Source organism: Diabrotica virgifera, chromosome 10 (assembly GCF_917563875.1).
Source record: "Diabrotica virgifera virgifera chromosome 10, PGI_DIABVI_V3a".
Lineage (NCBI taxonomy): Eukaryota > Metazoa > Arthropoda > Insecta > Coleoptera > Chrysomelidae > Diabrotica > Diabrotica virgifera.
The window spans coordinates 66,694,728-66,720,266 of NC_065452.1; the positions used below are offsets into that span (position 1 = coordinate 66,694,728).

At 34.6% G+C, this 25,539-nt stretch overlaps 1 protein-coding gene across 1 annotated transcript in view; it reads left to right on the forward strand.

Annotated features, from left to right (window-relative positions):
- Positions 1-25,539, forward strand: part of LOC114339544 (protein patched) — a 195,185-nt gene that overhangs the window by 90,295 nt on the left and 79,351 nt on the right. The window contains exon 2 of the mRNA XM_028290197.2: positions 1,239-1,497. Within this exon, the coding sequence (XP_028145998.1) occupies positions 1,239-1,497 (259 nt within the window). The remainder of the gene's footprint in view (positions 1-1,238; positions 1,498-25,539) is intronic.

The window sequence follows — 25,539 nt, forward strand, 5'->3', positions numbered from 1 at the left end:
CTTTGACCCGATTAGTCAGGATGTCACACTCTTTTTTTGTTTTGTGCAGAATATGATACCTACTGAATGATGGCGCTTCTTCGGTGGTGAAGGTGGAGGCAGAAGTTACGAATAATGAAATGGCTTTGTCAAAACTGTTTAAAAGCCGTTAATTTTAACGGCATCCAAAGACCGAGATTGAAATTATAGTTTTATTCTTTGAAAATACTAAACATGGAAAACAAAATAAAGAATGTAGTTTATCACACCCACATAATCACTAAGTTTTTCTATATTGTTCAACTTTAAAACGATGTTTAAACTTTTTGTTTCTTATTGCACATTCTTGTACCAAGTTTATCTCCGGCCAAGTTAGTCCATTCTTTTTATAAGAAGTCGATTTTCAAAACTATTTGCATTTTCTTTTATAAACTTCACGGAATAAGGCTCCACCATCCTAAAAAAACTACCTACCAATATTGTATTTAATAAAATCCCACAACAGAAAATGCCAAACTGTGAATCGAAACGCTTCGCCCCGGTCTCTGTGTGCAGTGCACAAATGGTCAATGTTTTAAGATAGGAGAATCTCTGGTTCACGGATTTAAGAGCTCTCGTTCTTCTATATTCTATAGGGTTACTGTATAGTGGCTGGGTTCAATTTGAATTCTGCACTTACCACGTGCATCTAGCGTAGCGATGTTGTGCAAACAAATTATGTGATTAATAAATACAGTTATATTTTAATGATACTATGATATTTATGAGATTTAAGAAAAAATATTTTAATGATATTTATGAGATTTTTAAAAATATGTATTTTAATGAAATTTGATTGGGTGTTCACTGCACAAGTGAACCAATGGAGAAACCGCCTCTGTTCAAACGTCTCATGTTTATGTGAAAACTAGTTCAGGTAATGAACAATTACTGTTAAAAATGTTGTTCCGAAGCTATTTCCTTGTGGCATTTTTATAATCAACTATTTATAATGGGAAATAAGCCACAATTTTACCAAAAAAAAAAGATTTTATTAACGTTTCGAAGCCCAAATCGGGTTTCGTTGTCAAAATTTTTATAATTTTATATTTTGTATTTTGACAACGAAACCCGATTTGGGCTTCGAAACGTTAATAAAATCTATTTTTTTTTGATAAAATTGTGGCTTATTTCCCATTATAAATAGTTGATTACTGTTAAAAATATTATAGAAAATGTGATAGTATATGGTAGATTTTATGTCTCTTTTTTTGTTTCAGGGGAAAGCACAAGGCGATCGGGGAATTCTGTGGGTACGAGGTCGAATTCAGCAGCAACTTTATGTCCTAGGGAGGATCCTAGACACGCATGCTGGGAAAGTCCTCTTCGTGAGTATTCTAGCCATCTCGACCTTCTTGGTAGGTCTGAAGAGCATGACCTTCCATTCAGACATCGAGTTGTTATGGTCAGAGCCCTCAACCATGCCCGACACTTTGCCTCCAGAGATGCTATCCACTCATCAGATGGTTCTTCAGACAGGTATGATCCATATTGCGTAGTAATTTTTGTGGACATCTTGGATATTAGTGCACCCTAATATGTCTGTGTAGATTTTGGCATTGGATCCGACCATCACTTGTAACACCGTTGCCGTATCCTCTGTTTTTTCATACTATCACGTTACAATTTTTTGTGATATTATACACAAGCGGGATACCCTCAAAAAACCGCTTAGTTTTCGAGATACTGACCACGGAGGGGTGAATAGCTAATTTTATTCATACTTTATATTTTCGAGGGTGCTCAAAACGAAAATGAGGTTTATTTTGAATTTTATGTGGGGGAACGTTGTCAAAATCGCAATTTTAACCTAAAAATAAAAAAATGAAATCACGTTTTTTGCGTTTACCTCGCTACAACTCTGTTCCATTTTAATATTTTTTTCTGAAATTTTTACAGTATATAGCTCTAACATTTCTGAAGACAAAGGTACCTGCTTCAAGTTTTTATTCTTATCATGATAAAGGTTATAAATTTTTCAAAGAAAAAGGTGCGGATTTGTGCATTGCAAAGTTTAATCGCAAAAGTTGTGTGACGAAGTTTAAAATTTAGCTTCTTAATTACATTTATTTGAAAGTAGGGAGTACAAAGAAGTTTTCTGGTAAGTTTTAGATCAAAATGTTTTATAGAAAAAAACTAGTGCAACTTTTAATGTCGACATTAGAAATCCCCAATATAACGCTTATTTTTTGAGGGACAGACAATCTAGGTCTAATTTCTCACCTTTAGTACTATCCTTGGATTATAAGCTTTCATCTGTCATTCTACCTAGTATAATGACGGAGAAGTAAACGTTCTTATTCTATTATTCTTGCAGGTACATTTAACATTGATTGAAATTATGAAAGAAATGGCATGGCAACACTGTGACGCACAAGCATAAGATTCAGCTGTGCGTTACGTAGGGTGCACTAATATCCAAGATGTCCTTTGAACAAGAAGATATCGATATTTACCTTTAAATCATTTTTCTGCTTTGAATAAAAATCGATGTAGTACAGTCACTAAAGGTTTTCACCTTCGATTTCGTTGAACCTCCATCGATTTTCATGAAATATGGTGAGTAGTTAGAGGATACTTCAAGAAATAAAAGTGACATGGTGCGAACTTGCGCTTTTACACTGGGGGTGGATGCCACACCTTATCGGGGGTGGAAATTAGTTTATTATAAATAAACCCATAAATCGATAGAGGGATAAATTCTAAGCAAAAGTTATATAATGTAATTAAAATAAATCGATACTTTTTGAGTTATTAAAGATCAAAGATTTTAATTTTTGCAATGCATGTTTTAAAGCGGTTTTCCATAAATAACTCGTTTTTGCAAAAAGTTGTCATTACCAAAATTAAAGATAATAAGAAATCTAAAAATTCCTTGGTTGAAAAACCTTTTAATATTAATTCAAAGTCAGTTATAGGTAATTGAATGTATTTTTTTCGGCGAGTACTCAAATCTAAGCGAAATGTCACACGGGCGATAATTTACGGCGCCGTATGAGCAGTAAACCCATTGGTTGACAAACTACTCCACCAATTTTAGATTAAATAGGAGTTAGTCAACCAATGCCTCGTCAGGTTTACTGCTCTTACGGCGCCGTAAATTATCGCCTGTGTGGCCTTAGCCTAAGTATTCAAGCTTACGCTAAAGCTAAGGCCAGACACGCGATAATTTACGGCGCCGTAAGAGCTGTAAAATGACTCGCGAAAATGGGTCCCACGGTGAGAGTAGTGGATGGCCAGACTGAGCTATAAAATATGGCTCAGCAACATCGAACGGACCCATCTTTGGCGCCATTTCCACAAAAATCAAAATTTATAGTAATCCATATAAATAAGACTTTCTTTACTTTAGCATAAGTAATGACCTTAAACATTTTGACCTCTGTAGAATGCATAATTTTGAATAGAACAATATTAAAAAAATTAAAACTTTTAAAATTTTCGTAAAATTCATTTTCTTTTGATAATAACTCCAAACATAATCAATATACGTAAAAAATAATGCAGAAAGAAATTTAACGTTTTTTAAAAAATATATTCCTTTTTTTTGTAGGATAAAAAATAACCAAGATAGAAATGTTTAAGTCCTAATTTTACTGCGAGAATCATGTAACCGGGGCCATTTAACATTTTATCTTAAAAAATAAGTGATTTAAAAGATTAAATTTAATTTATATCATAAAAATTAAACTTAAATGATATCATAAAAATTAACTGACTTATTCTAAAAAAAAAAAAATAACATTTTTTCGGGAATTCTTTTTGGAGCATACATTTTGATGCTATTAACTTCGTCTGGAGCTCATTTGATAGGTATTGCTGATTACTTTGATAAGTACTTTGTTTAGTGAGTATATTCTATAAAATACATCGTTTTTCCGTTATTTAGGCTTGAATATTTAGATTTGAGTACTCGCCGAAAAAAAAAATACATTCAGTTACCTATAACACTCACTTTGAATTAATATTAAAAGGGTTCTCAAGTAAGAAATTATGCAATTTTTTATTAGCTTCAATTTTGGTAATTTGGTAACTTTTTTGTAAAAACATATACTTAGCAAAGTACTTTTGAGTTATTTATGGAAAACCGCTTTAAAACATACATTTTTGTCATGAAAAAATTTTTTTTTTTCCGTGGAATTTATGGCTTTGGTGAGGACCAATTAGCCAGACTATGTTAGATTGTATAAATAGTTTGTGTAAATTGTTTCATAGTATCAAACTTGAGCATGATGTATTCATTTGTTTTGTTAGTAATATGTAGCATTAGTAAAGTGTAAGGTGTTTAATTTTTTTTTTTCCTTCCGCGCTAGAGCATCAACCCGGTTCAACGCCGCGGAGGTTTTAGCCCTCTTTGTGTGTGTTTTTATTTTTTTTTTGTTTTCTTTTTTTTTTGTTTTTTTTTGTTTTTTTTTGTTTTTTTTTGTTTTTTTGTTTTTTTTTTTTGTTTTTTTTTTTTGGTTTTTTTTTAATTGGTTCATTTTTTTTACTTGGTTTATTTTTTTTATTTTTTTTTTTTTTTTTTTGTATTCACCTTTTTTTTTCCTTTAATGCTTTACATTTAGTTTGTTTTGCAGAATTGCTTACAAAATTGGTTAGTAATTTTACAATTTTAGTTTACAGTTTATGATGTGTTGATGAAGTACATAAAGTATATTATTATTTCCTGAAAAAATAATACAATTTAGGTCTATTGGAAGGTTTATCTTGTAGTGAATTAAGTTTTTATATAGATTATTAATGTTTACAATATTTATTGGACATTCAAGTAAAACATGTACCAATGTACCCATTTTACCACAACTACACAGTGGATCGTCTGTAATTTTTATTTTGTGCTTATAATAAGGTGTTAGTGCATGGTTTGCACGTATTCGATTTATTGTGGCGACAAAGTTTCTGTTTGGTATTTTGTGAAACCATGGTTTTCTGGGGATCCTTGGCTGGTGTTTACAAAAGTTTGTTCCAGTTGTTGATGCACTGTATAGGTTTTGCCACATCTTATTTATTTTGTTCCTTTGATTTAAGAATAAATCGGACGGGGGTAGTTTAAGATTTAGTTCTTCTCCTGATGTTGGAGCTGTTTTTGCTAAGGCGTCCACCATTTCATTACCTGTTATGCCTGCGTGTCCCTTTACCCATAGATATATGACGACTTTATTCTTGATGTGTATCTCATTATGTAAATACAGGATTTTTGCTTCAATATGATTAACTGATCTATTTATTTTAACATTTTTAAGTTTATCTACTGCACTTTTGCTGTCCGTACATATTATAAATTTGTCGTGGTTAGAGCCGAGTACGTATTTCATAGCTTGCACTATTGCTGTTAGTTCTGCAGTGTATATGGAAGCTTCCTTTGGTAAAATAAATTTTTTGTCAGTATTTTCCTCAAAATGGTAAAAGGCACAACTGGTATATTCTTTTGACTTTGATCCATCAGTGAATATAGAATCATAGTTTGGCCAGTATTTGTTTTTTGTTTCGTTGAACTTTGTTTGATTGATACTTGCTACTTCTTCACTTTCAAAATAGTAGGTTCTAATTTCACGTGAAAAAATTTGTTCAGGTGAGTAAATTAAAACTGGAGGGAGTTGGTTGGAATAGAGTATATCTGTAATGTCAGCTATTTCTGAGAAAGATTCTACTATGAGGGGGGTTTTCTTGAAGTGCCAGTATCTATGGGTCAAAACTTGAACTGTTAGTGACTGTACACTATTGAGGTAAGAAGTTTTTTTTGAAATGGTTTTTATCATGAATTTTCTGCTCAATAGTTGTCTTCTTAGTTTAAGAGGAGGTTCCACGGCTTCAGCTTGTATAATGTTTATGGGCGTTGACTTAAGATATCCCAGGCAAACTCTTAAGCATTTATTTTGTTGTATCTCGATTTTATTTAGATGTGTATCTGCTGCTGTTCCATAGAGTTGACTTCCATAATCCATTATTGATCGTACCATTGTTTTGTAGAATAGTAAAGCCGTATTTGGGTCTGCTCCCCACTTTGCTCTACAAAACGCTCTTAGGATATTTATAGAATTACTTGTTTTTTTGATAATTTGGTGGATACAGTCCTTCCATAATAGTTTTCTATCTAGATGCAGACCAAGATATTTTACAGAGTTACTAATACAGAGTTTATATTTTCCTATTGTTAATTGTCTTTGATAGTTGTTTCTGTTTCTAGAGAAAATACATATATTGGTTTTGGACTCGGATATGGAAAGTCCCATGTTGTCTAGGTATTTTTGGATTTTTATAAATTCAGTGTTGATATTTTCTATACATTTGTCCTCTGATTTGCTACTGGTGTAAATAACAACATCATCAGCGTATTGAATGATTTTAGACTTTTGTGATATAACATTTTCTATATCCATTGTGTACAGGCTGTAGAGGATTGGGCTCAGGATACTACCTTGTGGTAATCCAGATCTACATATTCTTGATTCCGAAATTTCTTGATTTATCTTTAAGGAAACTGATCGATTAGAGTAAGCTGATTTTATGAAGTTGGCAAAGGAGGTTGGTAGACCAATATTGATGAGCTTCTCTTCCAGTATATTTATTTGAACATTATCATATGCTGAAGTTATATCCAAAAATGTGGCCAAAGTGCTGTATTTGTGTGTGAATCCTAGATAGATGTCATTTACTAGTATCGTTAGGGGTTCCAAGGAAGATCTTCCCTTTCTAAAAGCATATTGTGAGTCAGGTAATATTTTTTCATTTTCTAGCCAATATTCAAGCCTGTTCTTTATCATTCTTTCCATGGTTTTAAATATACACGATGATAAAGCTATGGGTCTATATGAATCTGCATTTCCATTCTGTTTTCCAGGTTTTTTGATAGGTACTATGATGTATTCTTTCCACATCGGTGGAAAAGGAATCCTATTTATCCAAATCGAATTGAACAATTCCAACAGGGCTTTCTTATGGTCTAAGGGCATTTTATGCAACATATTATATGAAATGTTATCCGCCCCGGGAGATTTATTATTTGTTGATTTAATGCAATGATCGAGTTCCCATAATTGAAATAACGATTGTAGGAAAGAAGTGTTCCTATTTACAGTAGCTATTTGTTGAGTAATGTTGTTTTCGACCCATGGAGGTGAGATTTTTGTGTGGAATTCGCTTATCCAGTCTTCTTTGGGGTCCATTAGGGGTTTATTCGCTTGTTTTCGGTTTTTATATCGGTTTACTTTGTTCCACACTTCTTTAATTGGTGTATTTTGATTTAGATTTTGGCAGTAATTTATCCAACTTTTTTTCTTAGTTTCTTTAAAAGTTTTTTTAGCTACTGCATCAAGTCTTTTATATTCTGTTAGATTATTAAGATTTGGAGCCTGTGTGTAGGTTAAGAAAGCTTGTTTTCTTGCTTTAGCAGCTATGTTACAGGTTTCGTTCCACCAGTCCTTTGAGCAATGATTTCTATTTTGTGCGTTTGATTTTCGTAACGGAATTGCTTTGTCGGCAGCTTTGTTAATATTGTCGATAATGCCCATTAGTGATGATTTTGGTTCTGTTGCTTCAAGGGTAGCGGTGTATACATCCCAATTAGCAGCCTTGAGTCTCCATATATTATGTTTTGTCTGTTTAATTTGCGCAGGTGGGATATTCCTTCCAAATTGTATGTGTATTGGTAAGTGATTAGAGCCATAAGGTTCTTCTAAAGTACACCACGTAATTAGTTGTGTCAGATCCTGTGTACAGAGGGTCAAGTCTACAGCTGACTTCTTATTGTTTGCTAATGTAGGTGATCCGTCGTTTATAATTACTAGGTTGCATTGTTCGATAGCTTCCAAAAGAATCTTGCCATAGATATCGTCATATCCATCGTTCCATGCCAAACTATGTGCGTTAAAGTCGCCCCCAATTATGAATGGTTTTGGAATTTGTTCCAAAAAGTTAATCCACTGTTGTAATGATATTCTAGTTCTCGGTTTAATGTATACTGAAACAAAGTAAATTTTTTTATGTATATATGGAAAATTTACCGAGATACAAGTATGCTCAAAGTTGATTGTAGTTGGAATTGAGACTTCTTGGTATATTAAGTCTGATTTTAATAAAATGGCAGAGCCGCCGTACCCGTCGTCCCGGTCACAGCGAATATTGTTGAAGCCTTTAAAATTATAGTATTTTTCTGCTTTAAACCATGTTTCCGATAGAAGTGCAACGGAGTAGTTGCCCCTATCTAGTAGATATTCTAAGTTATTTTTATTAGAAACTGCCGAACGGCAGTTCCATTGAAGGATATTTATTGCACGGTTGAGGTCTGAGAATGTGATGACGTGTTTCCATTTATAGTTAATTTGACTAAGTTTTCGAGTTCTTCCTTATTTATGTTTATACTTTTTGTTACTAAAACTTTTGTGACAATTTCTATAACTAATTCTAATATTGAATTTATCATGCTCAAGTCTGAAGGAGATGCAACTGGATTATTATTAATATTTCCCTTATAGTTAATGCTGTCTAATATTCCTCCCGTAGGTAATTGAGATCTAGGGGAAGATATAATTTCATTATGCAAAATTAATGTTGGATCTGGACTATTTGGTCTCTGTCTTTTGAATGTTCGAGAATTTGTACTATTTGAATTATTATTGTAGAATATATTATTAGTTGACATTTTGTTAATTGGATTTGATGGGAATTGGGTGGGTGTATAATTATTGGGATTTAATGGAGGGAAAGTTTTGAGGCAGGAGAGGTTTGTAGTTTGTTCCGTATTTATGGATGTTACTTTTGCATAGGAGTTTCTGGGGAACTGTTTGTTTGCGTCTTGATAACTAATATTATTGGAAGACATAGCGTCTTTAATAAGTTTTTGACGCTGAAATTCTTGACACGCGCTTAAATTTGTAGTAAAATGATCCCCCGAACAGTTAAAACATTTTGGAGTGAGATCGGTCTTTTTACAATCTTTTGAGTTGTGGGATTCTTGACATTTATCGCACCTAGCCTTGCTCTTACACTGCCCACCTGTATGTCCAAATCGAAGACAATTAAAGCATAATAGCACCTTTTGTTTGTATGGTTCGACTTCCTTTAGTACCTTGTTGATTGTTATATATTTTGGTAGCACTTGTGACTTAAAACTAACTACGCATGTTTTTGTTGGAATGTATTGAGTACCGTTTTCATCTACTTGTCTTCGATTTAATCTTGTGACTTGAAGGACTTCAAATTTACAGTGTAAATCGTACATTTTTATTCTGTTTTTAACATACTCTACTGAAAATTCTGTGGAAATATCTTTTATTACGCCCTGTCTAACTAAAAGAAACTTAGGAATGTATATGTCTAGATTATTTTTTATAAATATTGCTTCATTTTTTTTAGATATGATATAGTTAGCCGATTTATAATCTTTAAATTTTATACGTATTTTATTTCTTCCTACTGCATCAATGCTTACAATTTTTTCATCAATTTCTTTAAAATTTGTGATAATAATGTCACCTATCCTTAACGCGTTTAATCTGCCTTTAAAATCGGGTGAATTATTTTCTAAATACGCGTAAAAAGGTCCTAGGTCGTTTTGTCGGTAAAGAAATTCCTCCCTTTTTGTTCCTACTTCTTTGTTAATGTTATTTGTTATTGAAGTGTGTACATTAGCAAAGTCATTATCGATAATGGGTTTATTATTAACAAGTTTTGTGGTACTTATCTGTGTAACTGGAACAAGATTTTGGAATCCTAATAGCTCCTCCTTTGAAGATGTTGCATGTTCTGTATCCATTTGGGTTTCTAAAACATTTTTATCGGGGGCGTCGCCCCCGCTAACTGCACTCATAACTTTTTAATGTTTTTATTCCGATTTCGCTTTTTTATTTGGTGTAATTAATTTACTTTTAAAATTCACAAAATATTTATTTAAATATCTAATTTATAGACACCGGTTTTAAAAAACAAGCTTCTTTCCTACGCACGTCTGACTACCACGACGAATGGAAGCTAAGTGTCATGAAAAATTAAAATCTTTGATCTTTAATAACTTAGAAAGTATTAATTTCTTTTTGTATCTTGAGGTATCCTCTGACCACTCACCAGTTTTCATGAGAATCGATGTAGGTTCACCGAAATCGGAGGTAAGAGTTGATTTTTACCTTCATTCATTGTACTAATGTAATCTTCTATCGCTGTCGTGCTATCATACATTTCCAAATCGAGAATAATAAACATTTACACCAATCTATCTATGAAAAAGTCACTGATTTCATGTAAAAATCTTACACAGATAGTTGAAGGTTTCTAAAAGGTATATAAGGGGTAGCTGATGACATTTGAGGGGGCCAGACGTAAAAGGGTTTAAGTGCAGTTTTGGTAGTTCTGAGATAATCAGCTTCAAAGTTGTTTGAGTTTTATAAATTCTAGGAGTCATTAAACTAAAATTTGTCTAGTGTACAATGTACTATAAAGTGATAAAAATATAAGGGTAGGTATATTATTACCCTTACTACATCCTTCCTTTTTTTTAATTATTAAAAAAATGTACTTGAATCGGTACATGATGTTGATAAATATTACTGGTAAAACGGTTTAAGTGCAGATGTTAACTACATATTACTAATCATTTTTGTTCCAGCTGTTATCCACAGTGTAACTACAACTGGCAGGTTGCATAATACTTAATTAGTCTTCAAAATTGGTCACAGATCTAATATTTATTTACTTGAAATTAATCCTGTATTAACATGTGTTTACACATTACAAAATACTAAAAATAGTTTTGTGGTAAAATGGTTCAATCGCACTTAAACCCGTTTCTTACTATTTGTTTTTACAGAATACTAAAGATAGTTTTGTGGTAAAACGGTTCAAGAGCACGGATAAACCTGTTTACTACCAAATCAAACTGCAATTGTTTTCATTTAACAAAATGTAATGGCGATAGATGGCACCTGTAGGGCGAAATATGCTTAGATCAATTTACCACCAAGTTATAATACCATTTAGGTATGCGAATCTGTACTTAGGTCAGAATTTGAAAAAAGTGCACTTAAACCCTTTTACTTCCAAGCCCCTCAATTATGTGAAGACGTACAGCTAATTTGCTCTGTATTGTATTCATAAATGACAATCATAAAAAGTAAATAAAAAGAAGGTTCGGTATTTTTTTGGAAAATATGCCTTTCCATCAGCTTTTGAACTTGTTACAAGCGTGAGACATAAAAAAAGTTAATATGAATGTTTATAAGCTAAAAAGTCCTTTTTCAAACTGTTTTTTAATATAAAATTTAATAAAATGTTGAAGTTTTTTTAATATTCCTTAAAATTGAAGCCTCAAAGAATCGATTGCGATTTACAAAATACCTCTTCGAGAGTGACTGTTTGGGCAAGTATAATTGTTCAAATAATCGCTCTCCAGGATAAACAAATTGAATACATTATAAAATATTTGATCGATATGTTTGAAAGTAGGAAACCTTATGGAAAAAGCACAAACCGTATGGAAATTAGGTCCCAGTGGATTTCGTTCATACTTTGCGACAATACTTTTTGAAGCATCCTGATAAAAAGTTCTCATGGGCACAACTCAATCGTATAAAGGATTTTCAAGATATAGAGGCACAAACTCGGAAAATAATAAGATTTACTGGGTATTCCAATTCCCTGAGTTACTGGTTATCTGGCAACATGTAGAATTTTGGACCAAGGAAAAGTACTAGTAGTCTATGATTTTTTCCTGGCTATCCAATGGCGACTTTTACTTTGACCTTGACCTTCAACGGACGTCATCTTCTAGAGTTTCGAGGGTTTTCGGCATTAAATTATATAACCAGATTACTCATGGGTTTTTTGGGATCGCTAAGCACGAATATGCCATCAGAATTGACCTCCGGAGGACGTGGTGGCCAGGGCCACTGCAAGGGACGTCATCTTCTAGAGTTTCGATGATTTTCGGCATTTCATTGATGCAAATGAATTACTGGAGGGTTTTTTGAGGTCGCTAAACACGAATATGCCACCAGATCCGACTCCCGGAGTACCTGGTTTTCAAGGTAAATGAAAGGCGCTCCTCGAGTTTCGAGGGTCTTTGGTACTGCATTAATGCAAACGGATAAGTTATAGGTTTTTGGGGTTGCTGAACACGAACACGTGATCAGCACAGACACGGGAGCACCTGGTGCCTAAGACAGGTTATCTTCTGGAGTTACGAAGGAATCAAATGGAGGAATCAAATAGATTACTCTTAGGTTTTTAACTACAGAAGATAACCTGTCTTAGGCACCAGGTGCTCCTGTGTCTGTGGTGATCACGTATTCGTGTTCAGCAACCCCAAAAACCTGTAACTAATCCGTTTGCATTAATGTAATACCAAAGACCCTCGAAACTCGAGGAGCGCCTTTCATTGACCTTGGAAACCAGGTGCTCCGGGAGTTAGTTCTGGTGGCATATTCGTGTTTAGCGACCTCAAAAAAACCCTCCAGTAATTTATTTGCACACAAAAATGCCGAAAACCATCGAAACTCTAGAATTAGAAGATGACGTCCCTTGCAGTAGCCCTGGCCACCACGTTATCTGGAGGTCAATTATGGTGGCATATTCGTGATTAGCGATCCCAAAACCCATGAGTAATCTGTTTATATCAATTTAATGCCGAAAACGCTCGAAACTCTAGAAGATGACGTCCGTTGAAGGTCAAGGTCGCCATTGGATAGCCAGGAAAAAATCATAGACTACTAGTACTTTTCCTTGATCCAAATTTCTACATGTTGCCAGATAACCAGTAACTCAGGGAATTGGAATACCCAGTAAATCTTATAATTTTCCGAGTTTGTGCTTCTATATCTTGAAAATCCTTTATACGATTGAGTTGTGCCCATGAGAACTTTTTATCAGGATGCTTCAAAGATTATTTTCCCAAAGTATGAACGAAATCCACTGGGACCTAATTTCCATAAAGTTTGTGCGGGGTACTTTAGCACGCTTAATTAACTCCGTGCCACAATTGCCAATTATATTAAATATCATTATGCAACAATCCAGGGCTTATTTTACCACTAGGCCAGTGAGGCACCTGACTCGGGCCCGCATTTTAATGGGGCCCGGAAAAATCATCAAAAAATTTTTATTGCAATAAAACAAGATAAATTTTCAAATTTGTCAACTGTGGCCTTAGAACCACATGAGCCACACTTTGAAAATCTTTCTACGTATCTTCCACAGTAAAATCAAAGATACATGTGAAGAAGACCAGGATGAAACACAATTTGGCTTCAGAAATTTACTGGGAACCCGGGTCGCACTCTTTGCACTAAATGTATTATTGCAGAAATGCCGAGATCAAAGAAAAGACGTATTTGCTGCATTTATTGACTATGAGAAGGCCTTTGATCGAGTACAACATCACAAATTAATTAAACTATTTAAGAATTAATGAGTTGATAGTCAAGATGTACGAATCATAGAAAAATTTACTGGCGTCAAACAGCGACAGCTTGCATAAAAAGAAAATCAACAGAAATATGCAAAATACAAAGAGGTGTCAGAGAGGGTTGTATACTGTCCCCACTGTTATTCAATTTATATTCAGATAGAATATTTAAGGAAGCGCTCCATATTTTGGAATGGGGTGTGAAAGTTAATGGAATTCTGATAAATACAATCAGATATGCAGACGATACAGTTATTTTAAGTAATGATATGAATAGATTACAACACCTTTTAAATGCCATTGACACAGTGGGAAGAGAGTTTGGCCTAAACATAAACTGTTCAAAAACAAAATACATGGTATTTAACCGTTTGGCCCATCAAGATTCACAGTTATATGTATGTTGATGGTCATATAATTCAAAGAGTACCCAGTTTTAAATATCTTGATTGCCATATTACTGAACAACTAGATCCAGATAAAGAGATAAAATGTAGAATCGAGATAGACTGCACGACATTTTTAAAAATGAGATCATTCTTCTGTAATGATAACTTGCAACTTAAACTTCGAAAGCGCATGATTAAATGTTACATTTGGTAATTCCTCTTGTATGTTGTCGAAGCATGGACATTAAAAATATCAACCATTAATCGTTTGGAGGCCTTTGAAATGTGGCTGCACAGACGTACTCTGAAAATACCATGAACGGCTACTCTGACAAGTGTGGCAGTCCTTAAGAGAGCAAATGCTGCCCGCAAGCTGCTTGATAACATCAAATATAGAAAGATGGCCTATTTTGGACACGTAGTAAGGGGAAACCGGTATAATATTCTTCAACTTATTATGATGGGTAAAATCGAAGGACGCAGAGGAATTGGTAGAAAGCAGGCCTCTTGGTTGAAGAATATCCGTGAGTCGACAGGAATAAAGAAAGCAGAACAACTATTTAGAATAGCTCGAGACAGAGACAGTTTCGCCATGTTAATCGCCAACGTCAAGAGGACTTGATAGGGCACGTTAAGAAGAAGAAGGTCTTAGAACAATTAAAAAAATTGATATCAATATTAACTAATTAACTTAATTAATATTATTATTAAATTATATTTAGGGGCCCGAAAATTATGTAGTGTCTCGGGCCTGATTTGAAGTAAAATAGGTTCTGCAACAATCAGAGTTATTAACATTTATAAATTGTTTATATATTTTAATTTAAATACTCTCAAAATTAAAGAACTTTTTATGATGTACAACTTTTATTTAAACCATTTTTTTCTAAACTGTATAGAAACGTTTTATAAGCAAAAAATATTTTTTTTCTCTTTTTTTAAGATTGTTAAAAAAACAAACCTGTACGTCTTCACGGATTTTTCATCAGCTGCCCCTCATATACATTTTAGTTTAGAACCTTCAAATATCTGTAAGATTTTTGCAGCGTTTCTTCGTCCTTGACTGGGGTAATTCTGTAATGAAGCTATTCAGTGTACCTGTTTGTTGATTTTACTGAAATTGCAGATACTTTAAGATTCGGAAATAAACTTCAAACTATTTCATATTCCGTGATTATCAGAACGTGATCCTGGCTTAGTATTTTCCAAGTCGAAAGGTCATAAAGGATTTTTTATTTTCCTAGTTACGTGACATATTCCCGTCAGAATAACTATTCATGCACATTAATATATGTGTATACATATTTGTAAAGGACAAATTACGCTGTAACTTACGTGTGTGTAAAAACAAGAGTTTTTTTAAAGGACGTATTTAATATTTTGAAAAAAGAACAACAATAATATAAACAAGATGATTGTTTTCCTTCCTTTGGATTGTCTGCGGGAACTGAACCCATTTGCCAAACTACACAAATATTGTTGATCTTATAATATGTCTGTGGAGATTATGCGGCGTCATATTTCATTGGTCATTTTAATATTAAATACATATTATAAATAAAGGCCTGTCCGAAAAACTTTAAAACTCAGGAAAAAATGCAATGCAATCCAAATTATAAAGAACTTTTTAAGATCTACAACTTTTATTTGATTCATTTTTCAATAAACTGTATAAGAAAGGTTTTATAGGCAAAAAATGATTTTTTCACTTTTCATGATTGTTAAAAAAAACACAGCAAAAGTAGCTGCACGCCTTCAAGGATTTGTCATCAGCTATCCCTCATATACCTATTAGTTAGAATATTCAAAAACCTGTATAAGATTTTTTCAGCTGTTTTTTTTTCTCTACTGGTCTATAAAGTTTACAATGGACAGGCCTTCTCACTGGTCACTGTCACTGCCCTCTGAGATAATATTCATTCATCATTCTCTTTGCCTTATCCCTATGCGGGGTCGGCTTCCCTAATTGCATTTCTCCACACAATTCTATCTTGGGTCATATCAATGTTAATCCCCTTTACCAACATGTCCTGCCTTAACGTCTCCCCCCAGGTCTTCTTTGGTCTTCCTCTCCTACTCCTTCCAGGAATCTGCACTTCAACTATTCTTCGTATTGGGTAATTGACGTCTCGACGTTGAACATGACCAAACCATCTTAACCTATGCTCTCTCATTTTGGCATCAATTGGTGCCACACCTAGACTTCCCCTAATATACTCATTTCTAAATTTATCCTTCTTTGTCACTCCACTCATCCATCTAAGCATTCTCATTTCCGCTACATGCATTCGTTGTTCCTCTTTCTTTTTCACTGCCCAACTTTCAGTTCCGTGCATCATAGCCGGTCTTATGGCTGTTTTATAGAATTTTCCCTTCAGCTTCATTGGAATTTTTCTGTCACACAACACACCACTTGCTTCTTTCCACTTCATCCATCCAGACCTAATTCTACTGCATGCATCTCCATCTATTTCTCCATTACTCTGTAATACCGATCCTAGGTACTTAAAACTATTACTTTTCACAATCATTTCACCATCCAAAGATACCATTTTATTTGTAGTAACTCCATCTTTAAATGAACATTCCAAATACTCTGTTTTTGTCCTACTAAGTTTTAAACCTTTTTCCTCCAGAGCTTGTCTCCACTGTTCCAGTTTTTGTTCTAAATCTCTTTCACTATTTCCTATTAACACTACATCATCAGCATACATTAGGCACCATGGAATACTACCCTGTAGTTTCGCTGTTATCTGGTCCAAAACTAATGAGAATAAATAAGGACTAAGCACCGAGCCTTGGTGCAATCCTACTTTCACCTGAAAGTACCCCGCACAAACCTTATGGAAAATAGGTCCCAGTCGATTTCGTTCATACTTTGGGAAAATACTCTTTGAAGCATCCTGATAAAAAGTTCTCATGGGCACAACTCAATCGTATGAAGGATTTTCAAGATATAGAGGCACAAACTCGGGAAATTATAAGATTTACTGGGTATTCCAATTCCCTGAGTTACTGGTTATCTGGCAACATGTAGAAGTTTGGATCAAGGAAAAGTACTAGTAGTCTAGGATTTTTTCCTGGATATCCAATGGCGACCTTTACTTTGACCTTGACCTTCAACAGACGTCATCTTCTAGAGTTTCGAGGGTTTTCGGCATTAAATTGATATAAACTAATTACTCATGGGTTTTTGGGATCGCTAAACACGAAAATGCCATCAAAATTGACCTCCGGAGGACGTGGTGGCCAGGGCCAGTGCAAGGGACGTCATCTTCTAGAGTTTCGATGGTTTTCGGCATTTAATTGATGCAAATGAATTACTGGAGGGTTTTTTGAGGTTGCCAAACACGAATATGCCACCAGAACCGACACCCGGAGCACCTGGTTTCCAAGGTCAATGAAAGGTGCTCCTGGAGTTTCGAGGGTCTTTGGTACTACATTAATGCAACCGGATTAGTTATAGGTTTTTGGGGTTGCTAAACACGAATACGTGATCAGCACAGACACAGGAGCACCTGTTGCCTAACACAGGTTATCTTCTGGAGTTAAAAACCTAAGAATAATCCATTTGATTCCTCCATTTGATTCCTCCGAAACTCCCAAAGGATAACCTGTCTTAGGCACCAGGTGCTCCTGTGTCTGTGCTGATCACGTATTTGTGTTCAGCAACCCCAAAACCTATAACTAATCCGTTTGCATTAATGTAGTATCAAAGACCCTCGAAACTCCAGGAGCCCCTTTCATTGACCTTGGAAACCAGGTGCTCCGGGAGTCGGTTCTGGTGGCATATTCGTGTTTAGCTATCTCAAAAAACCCTCCAGTAATTCATTTGCATCAATTAAATGCCGAAAGTAAAGGTCGCCATTGGATAGCTAGGAAAAAATCATAGACTACTAGTACTTTTCCTTGATCCAAACTTTTTTTTCTCTGATTCTTGAGAAACCTTGGTTTTAGAACTAGAATTTCTTGGCCTTGGTTTAGAACTAGAACCTTTAGCCACGTAATTGTATAACTTATCACTAACTCAGGTGTAATGTGTAGTGTGTGTGTTGAGTAAGTGTCTTGTTACTTTGCAAAGTCGACGTCATTGTCTCTGCAAAGAGACGCTAATTGTATCCGAACGTCTGCGGTCCCTCCGGTGAGTACCGATCCCATGATCCAAACTTCTACATGTTGCCAGATAACCAGTAACTCAGGGAATTGGAATACCCAGTAAATCTTATAATTTTCCGAGTTTATGTCTCTATATCTTGAAAATCCTTCATACGATTGAGTTGTGCCCATGAGAACTTTTTATCAGGATGCTTCAAAGAGTATTTTCCCGAAGTATGAACGAAATACACTGGGACCTATTTTCCATAAGGTTTGTGCAGGGTACTTTATCAGTCGCCCACACCTGTCCTAACACTAGTTGTTACTCCCTCATACATATCTCTCACAATCTTTACATATTCGCCAGGGACACCTTTCTTATTGAGTGCCCACCACAGAACCTCTCGAGGAACTCTATCATATGCTTTCTCAAAATCAATGAATACCATATGAGCGTTGGTCTCTTTATTCCTGTATTTTTTCATCAGTCAGTTGCCTTACAATGAAAATTGCATCTGTTGTTGATCTGTCCTGCATAAAGCCAAATTGATTATCGGATATTTCGGTTTCTTCACGTATCCGTCTATCAATTACTCTCTCCCATATTTTCATCGAGTGGCTAAGTAGTTTTATAGCCCTGTAGTTTGTACATTGTTGTATGTCTCCCTTGTTTTTGTAGAGAGGTACTAATATACTGCTTCTCCATTCGTCTGGCATTTGTCCAACTTCCATAATTCTATTAAATAGACCTGCTAGCCTGAGATAATCTCTGAGATAATATTATCATCTACAAAAAAATAGGCAAATCAGATAGTGAGAATTATCGTTTCTGTGATAACGAAAAAGAAACGGCAGAATATACTATTCAACTTCGTAGCACTGTTCTGCAAACTACTGAAATGTCTAGAAGTGGTCAGTCCAGCGCCCTCTGACATAGGAAACAAGTCAGCTAGGAAGCTAATCAACTTCATCAGACGTATTGACATTGAAGCGAAAAAAACACGCGATAGACTACCCAGCTAATTGAAATACCATTCGAAAATAATACTTCAATTATCCAAAATAGCCATCGTTCACCCTAGCTCAGCTCAGTCTCTCCCAAGGTGTGTGTTCGCCTTGTCCTATTCTTAAATATGATAGTCCAGAGAAATAAGGTTTTTGTCGGGACACTTGAGCAGCCAGGTTGCAAATGGATTTTTTGGGTACTATTTACCTAATAAATTATAAATACAAGAATGCCCGTCACAGTTCGGACGAGAAACTTAGTTATTAACAAATAAGGGTCAAAAATGGCATTTTTTCGTTTAAATCGCTACAGGTAAAAATAGGGTAATTAAATATCTTATTTATAATATTCTTATTTTAGTAGCTGAGCCAAGGTTTAAAATGGCACTTTTTGAATTTTGGTCCGATCATTTTTTGCTTCGGAAATTGCAAAATAAGACTAAAATTTCAAAAATAAAAAATGTGCTATAACTTTTGCGAACATGGCCTTAAGACTTTCATATTGCATGAAAAGTTGATTCAAACATTTCGTTTAATGCACAAAACATTTTAAGACGATTCGTCAATTAGTTTAAATTTTATTCAATTTGTTTATCGCAAAGAGCTTTTTTTTCGCAATGTTATTGTTCAGCAAATAATAATGATATGGCAATTCTGTGGAAACCACATGCAAGAAGAATAGTTTTATTTTTAAAGTATTGAAAAAAATCATTAAAAAGTCGTTTTTATCACCCCGAAAACAGTTTAGTAAAATAGTCATTTTTGGCTTATAAACAATTTGAATAGCTTTGTTAATATTGACTATAGAGTAAATCTACTTTGAGATTTCAAAAGCTGGTATTTTTACACGAACTTTCAGAAAAAAACTTTTTGCCTAGTTTAATTAGGGTCAAATTTAGTCACTTTTATTATTTAATTCACAGTTACTTCTATATACATTCATCAAATTGTCCTGTAACAGTGTTAGTTACCCTACTACTCCGAAACGGCTTGGCCGATTTTTATGAAATTTTACACGTATATCTTGTAGGGCGAAAAATAGGTTTTAATCTATTTTTTAGACCCATAAGTTATAAGGGGGGTCGCCCCCTGACATTTTTTTAAAATTTTTTTGGACAAAATTATCTACCTTAATTTTATATGATGTAGAATTAAAAAATACATGCAACCCTTAATTTTCGCTCTTCTATCACCAACCGCTATTTGTTAATAGCCATCTATATATTTACATCTATAAAATTCTCCTGTCACAGTGTTAGTTTCCATACTGTTCCGAGACCGCTTGAGCGATTTTTATGAAATTATACATATATGTATATTCGGTAGGTCTTAAAATCGGTCGTAATCTATTTTTCATATCTCTGAGTGATAAGCGGAGTTCCCCCTAACATTTCGTAATGTTAGGTGGGGTTGTGTGTACATAACGTACTCTATAAGATTACGAGTACATACAAATTAAAAAAAATATGATCAAAATCCATCAACAAGCTTCGGCGATATTAATCGCAGCATATGTTTAAAGAATCAGTTTCATTTTTTGAGTGCACGGATTTTAATAATTCCCCTCCACCGACCACGAATCCGTTCCGTTAGGACGCCATTTTTAAAACTTTATTAACCACTCTGTTGAGGTTCAAAGTTTGCTCAAACTTTTACACAGAAACTATATACCTTCAACTTCAAAATGGCTCTAGTTAGGTTGCTTAATTGTTATAAACAAAGTAGCCGTCAATTAAATAAAAAAAGTGGCTAACTTTGACCGTAATTAACCCAGGCGAAAAGTTTTTCTTTTAAAATTCGTACAAAAATACCAGTTTTCAAATCCCATTGTAGTTTTAGCCTACAGTCAATATTAACAAAGTTATTCAAATTGTTTATAAGCCAAAAATGACTCTATTTTAGTAAAAGGTTTTCGGAGTGATAAAAATGACTTTTTAATTATTTGTTTAATTGCGTTGAAAATATGATTATTCTTCTTTCATGTTGTTTCCACATAATTGCTCTATCATTATTATTTTCTGAACAATAACATTGCGAACAAATCCCTCTTTTGGATAAACAAATTGAATAAAATTTAAACTAATTGACGAATCGTCTTAAAATTTTTTGTTCATTGTATGTACTATTTGACTCAACTTTCCATGCAATATGAAAGTCTTAAATTCATTTTCACAAAAGTTATAGCAAATTTTTTATTTTCGAAATTTTAGTTTTATTTTGCAATATCCGAAGCAACAAATGATCAGACCAACATTCAAAAAGCGCTATTTTAAACCTCGGCTCATCTACTAAAAGAAAAATATTATAAATAAGATATTTAATTACCCTATTTTCATCTGTAATACATGAGTACCCTAAATAAGATATTTAATTACCTTATTTTTACCTGTAGCGTTTTAAACGAAAAAACTCCCATTTTTGACCCTTATTTGTTAATAACTAAATTTCTCGTCCAAACTGTGACGGACATTTTTGTATTTATAATGTATTAGGTACATAGTACTCAAAAAACCCATTTGCAACCTAGCTGCTGAAGTGTCCCGAACATGCTATGTTTATGCCTTATTTCCCTGGCGTATGAAAATTTAGAATGGAAGCAAATAAAACAATATTTTAACCAATCATGTTTATTGTTCATAAAGATATAAATAAAATGTGACTTATTAAATGCATTAACAAATATATTCAAAAATTCTTGCCAAAAACTAACAATTCGTAGATTATACTTATGCATGGCTTGTGGTGTTACATAACCATTATTCAATGTTACGCACCGACAGAGGTAAGCGCAGAAGATGAGAAAGAAAATTTCTACCAACAATTAACAGATACTATCGGAAAGGTGAACAAAGGAGATATACTAGTAGTCATGGGAGATCTGAACGCGAAAGTTGGCAAAGACAACAAGGGAGTGGAAACATGCATGGGAACACATGGACTAGGGAATAGAAACAACAATGGAGAGAAACTCATAGAACTTAGCCTAGAAAACAACCTTGTCATTGGAGGAACGATTGTCCCACACAAAGACTGCCACAAAATAACCTGGATATCACCAGATAATAAAACGCAAAATCAAATAGACCACATTTTGATTAATAAAAAATGGAGAAGTAGCCTTCTAGATGTACGAAATAAAAGATCAGCAGATGTAGGAAGTGATCACCACCTACTAATAGCAGAAATAAAAGTAAACATTAAGGCAAAACGCGGGAGTAAACAATATAACAAACGAAGAAGATACAATATACAACGACTGAAAGACAGTGAAACCCAAAAAATGTGGAGTAACAAAATAAAGTTGAACACAAAAACTGTAAACAACACACAGACAAATATAGCAAACAAATGGGAGATGATCAAAGAGAGAGATCAAAGAGAGAGAGAGAGATACACCAAACCGCACAAGAAGTGTTGGGCTACAACGAAGAAAAGAAATCAGAGTGGCTAAGTGATAACACATGGCAACTGATAAAAAAGAGGAAAGACTTAAAAGCCGAACTAAATAGAATACAAAAATTAGAAGATGGAGTCAGAATAACCCAAGAGTATGCAGATACAAATAAACAAGTAAAAAAGAGCGCTAGAAATGACAAAAGAAAATGGACAGAGAAGATGGCGCGCTTAGCAGAAGAGGAGCCGAAACAAATAATCATAGAGAGCTATATAGAACCACTAAAAGACAAACAAGGACAACTGCTTACAACAACTGAAGAGCAAACACGAAGATGGCATGAGTACTATAGCGAACTTATGACAGAAGAAGAAAATGAGCCGCCGTTCCAAGAGAGTAACGACGTAGAGCCAAATGAAAATTATCTACGGATAAACGAGGAAATTCCAACGAAAAAAAAATAGCTGAAGCAATCCGGCACCTGAGGAACAACAAAGCAGCGGGAATGGACGATATCCCAGCAGAACTGTGGAAAGCGGACACTGGGAGAACCGTGGACCTAATAGCACCATTATTAGCAGATGTATGGACTGAAGAAATCCTACCTAAGGAATGGAATAATGGAATTATAGTCAAGCTTCCAAAAAAAGGGGACGTACAGCTATGCGAAAACTGGAGAGGAATAACGCTGTTATGTTCCAGAAATAAAATATTAGCATTTATTGTTCATCAAAGAATCAACAATATAATAGACAAAACTCTCAGAAAAGAACAAGCGGGTTTCAGAAGGGGAAGATCCTGTATAGACCAAATTTCGACGGCAAGAATCATCATAGACGAAACTATAGAGAAGAACGCAGCCTTGATAATGGCCTTTATAGACTTTGCTAAAGCCTTCGACAGCATAAAACATACAGCCCTGTGGAAAATCTTAAGACTAAATAGATTACCTCCAAAGATCATTGGAATAATCAAAATGATGTATCAGCAAACAACATGTCAGGTATTGCATAAAGGGCAAATGACAGATAAAATACCAATTGAAGTAGGTTTAAAACAAGGTTGCATACTGTCACCTTTGCTCTTCAATATATGTCTTAATCATATACTGGAAAAAACAATTGAAAGAAAAAATGGGATCCCTTGGAACTACCTTCAGAACAAGAAACTAGCAGATATGGAACACGCAGATGATATCTGTTTCGTAGCGAACACAATAGATGATATGAAGAGCATGTTAAGGAAGCTAGAGGTGAAATCGGCAGAAGTGGGTCTTAAAATCAACACGAACAAGACAGTAGAGATGAGAATAGGAGTAATTAACTGTGATAAACTATACATCAACCAACAAGAAATAAAACAGGTTCAAGAATTTTGCTACCTAGGCAGTATAATCAGTGCAAAAGGTGGAGCTCAAGCAGATATTAAACAGAGAATATGAGAAGCACAACAAGCCTTTGGAACCCTCGCAAATATATGGAGATCAACACAGATCAGCCAAAATACTAAAATAAGGCTATTTAATAATAACGTGAAAACTGTGCAACTTTATGGGAGTGAAACATGGGCAATAACTGACGGAAATGTAAATAAAATCCAAGTTTTTGTAAATAGATGTCTACGTAAAATTCTAAAGGTATACTGGCCCAATACCATAACAAATGTAGCACTATGGAAAAAAACCAAACAAGAACCCATCAGAACAACAATAAAGAGGAAAAGATGGAACTGGCTGGGACACACACTGAGGAAAGAAAATGCAGACATAACAAAACAGGCACTCAAATGGAATGCAGTAGGACGAAGAAGCAGAGGACGCCCGACCAAAACATGGAGGAGTACCGTTGAAGAAGACCACAAAAGTATGAAGAAAACCTGGGGCGAAATAGCAACCATGGCCAGAAATAGAGGAGAATGGAGAAGCTTCGTGGATGCCCTATGCTCCTTCACGGAGTAACAGGATTGGATATATATATGGCTTGTGGTGTTGGTTCGATGGTAACTTATTGATGTTGAATGGTACAGCTGTTGACTTCTCTTGACCTGGGCTCGATGGTAGGCCTCAGGTGAGTGCAGCTCTAGTTTACTGGTGGTGTTGGTCGCTGCAGTCTAGTTGCGATGCATCCATGAAGTCCTGCCTTTTCTTAGCATCACCGGTGATGAGGCTTGAAGCTACCGAAGGGAGAAAAGTTATTTGTTCTCAAAAACTAGAAAATAAGACACATATCAAACATCAAGAAGGAAACCAAAGTGTGCCATGCTTTTAAGAAATAATCGTCAGAAAGAGTAGCAGATGACAAGAATAAATTAAATGGAATTAAGATTGATCTTCTTCTTCTTTAAGTACCGTGCCCAAATTTTTAGGCGTGGGTAGCTTCCATAACAATTTGCCGATAAGATTGATACTACTAGTTAAAATTTGATTAACACGTGCATATATGTAAATTAGAAAGATATACGGTCGGAAAAAGAAAAGACCACATGCTTTTAAAAGATGGGAGGTTAGGTACCTATAAAAAATACTAGAAAAACTGTTATAAAAAGCTAGGTATGCATGTAGGAATATAATGATTGTAATAATTAGAATTCTTAGTATTCTTACCCCAAGAGAGAGATCGTCTATTGAATAAAAATGATTTATTTTTAATCTCCTTTGGCTTTTGTAACTTTACCACCTCCATTTTGAGAATTGTGACACTCATTGATATGACAGCGTGAACTTTAGAAAGGTAGGATAAGCGATAAGCATGTTCCGTAATGAAAGACAAATATCTAGAGAGTAAGGATATACGGAGTACGTTCAGTATGATGACTTAGATGTTAGATGAAAAGAGAGCTGCCTATAGAACGGGCGCCAAACAAGTTTTTAACGGAAACAAGTTAAAACGAATACAGAAGATAATGGTTAATGAAATATTAAAGAAAATAAAGTAAAATAATTATTTAAAAATAAAATAGCAAAAATGTGACATTTGTAACGTTACACACTCCTCTCACCCACCAGAAAAATTTTGAACACAAGTGTGAAATTTTTCTCAAAGAAAACAGGAACGTTACAACATCCTAGAGATAGTGGATACGTGGATGGTCCGATAAGTACTTAGCCTCTCTGTCCGATAGCGTTAATATCGCAAGAGAAGTCTACTATCGTGTAATACATTCTTGTAGACGGCTTATGTCAAAATCTCAACCGAATCGGACTCATAGTTTTGTTTTGACCGCGTGTGTAAGCGGGCGTGTCACGG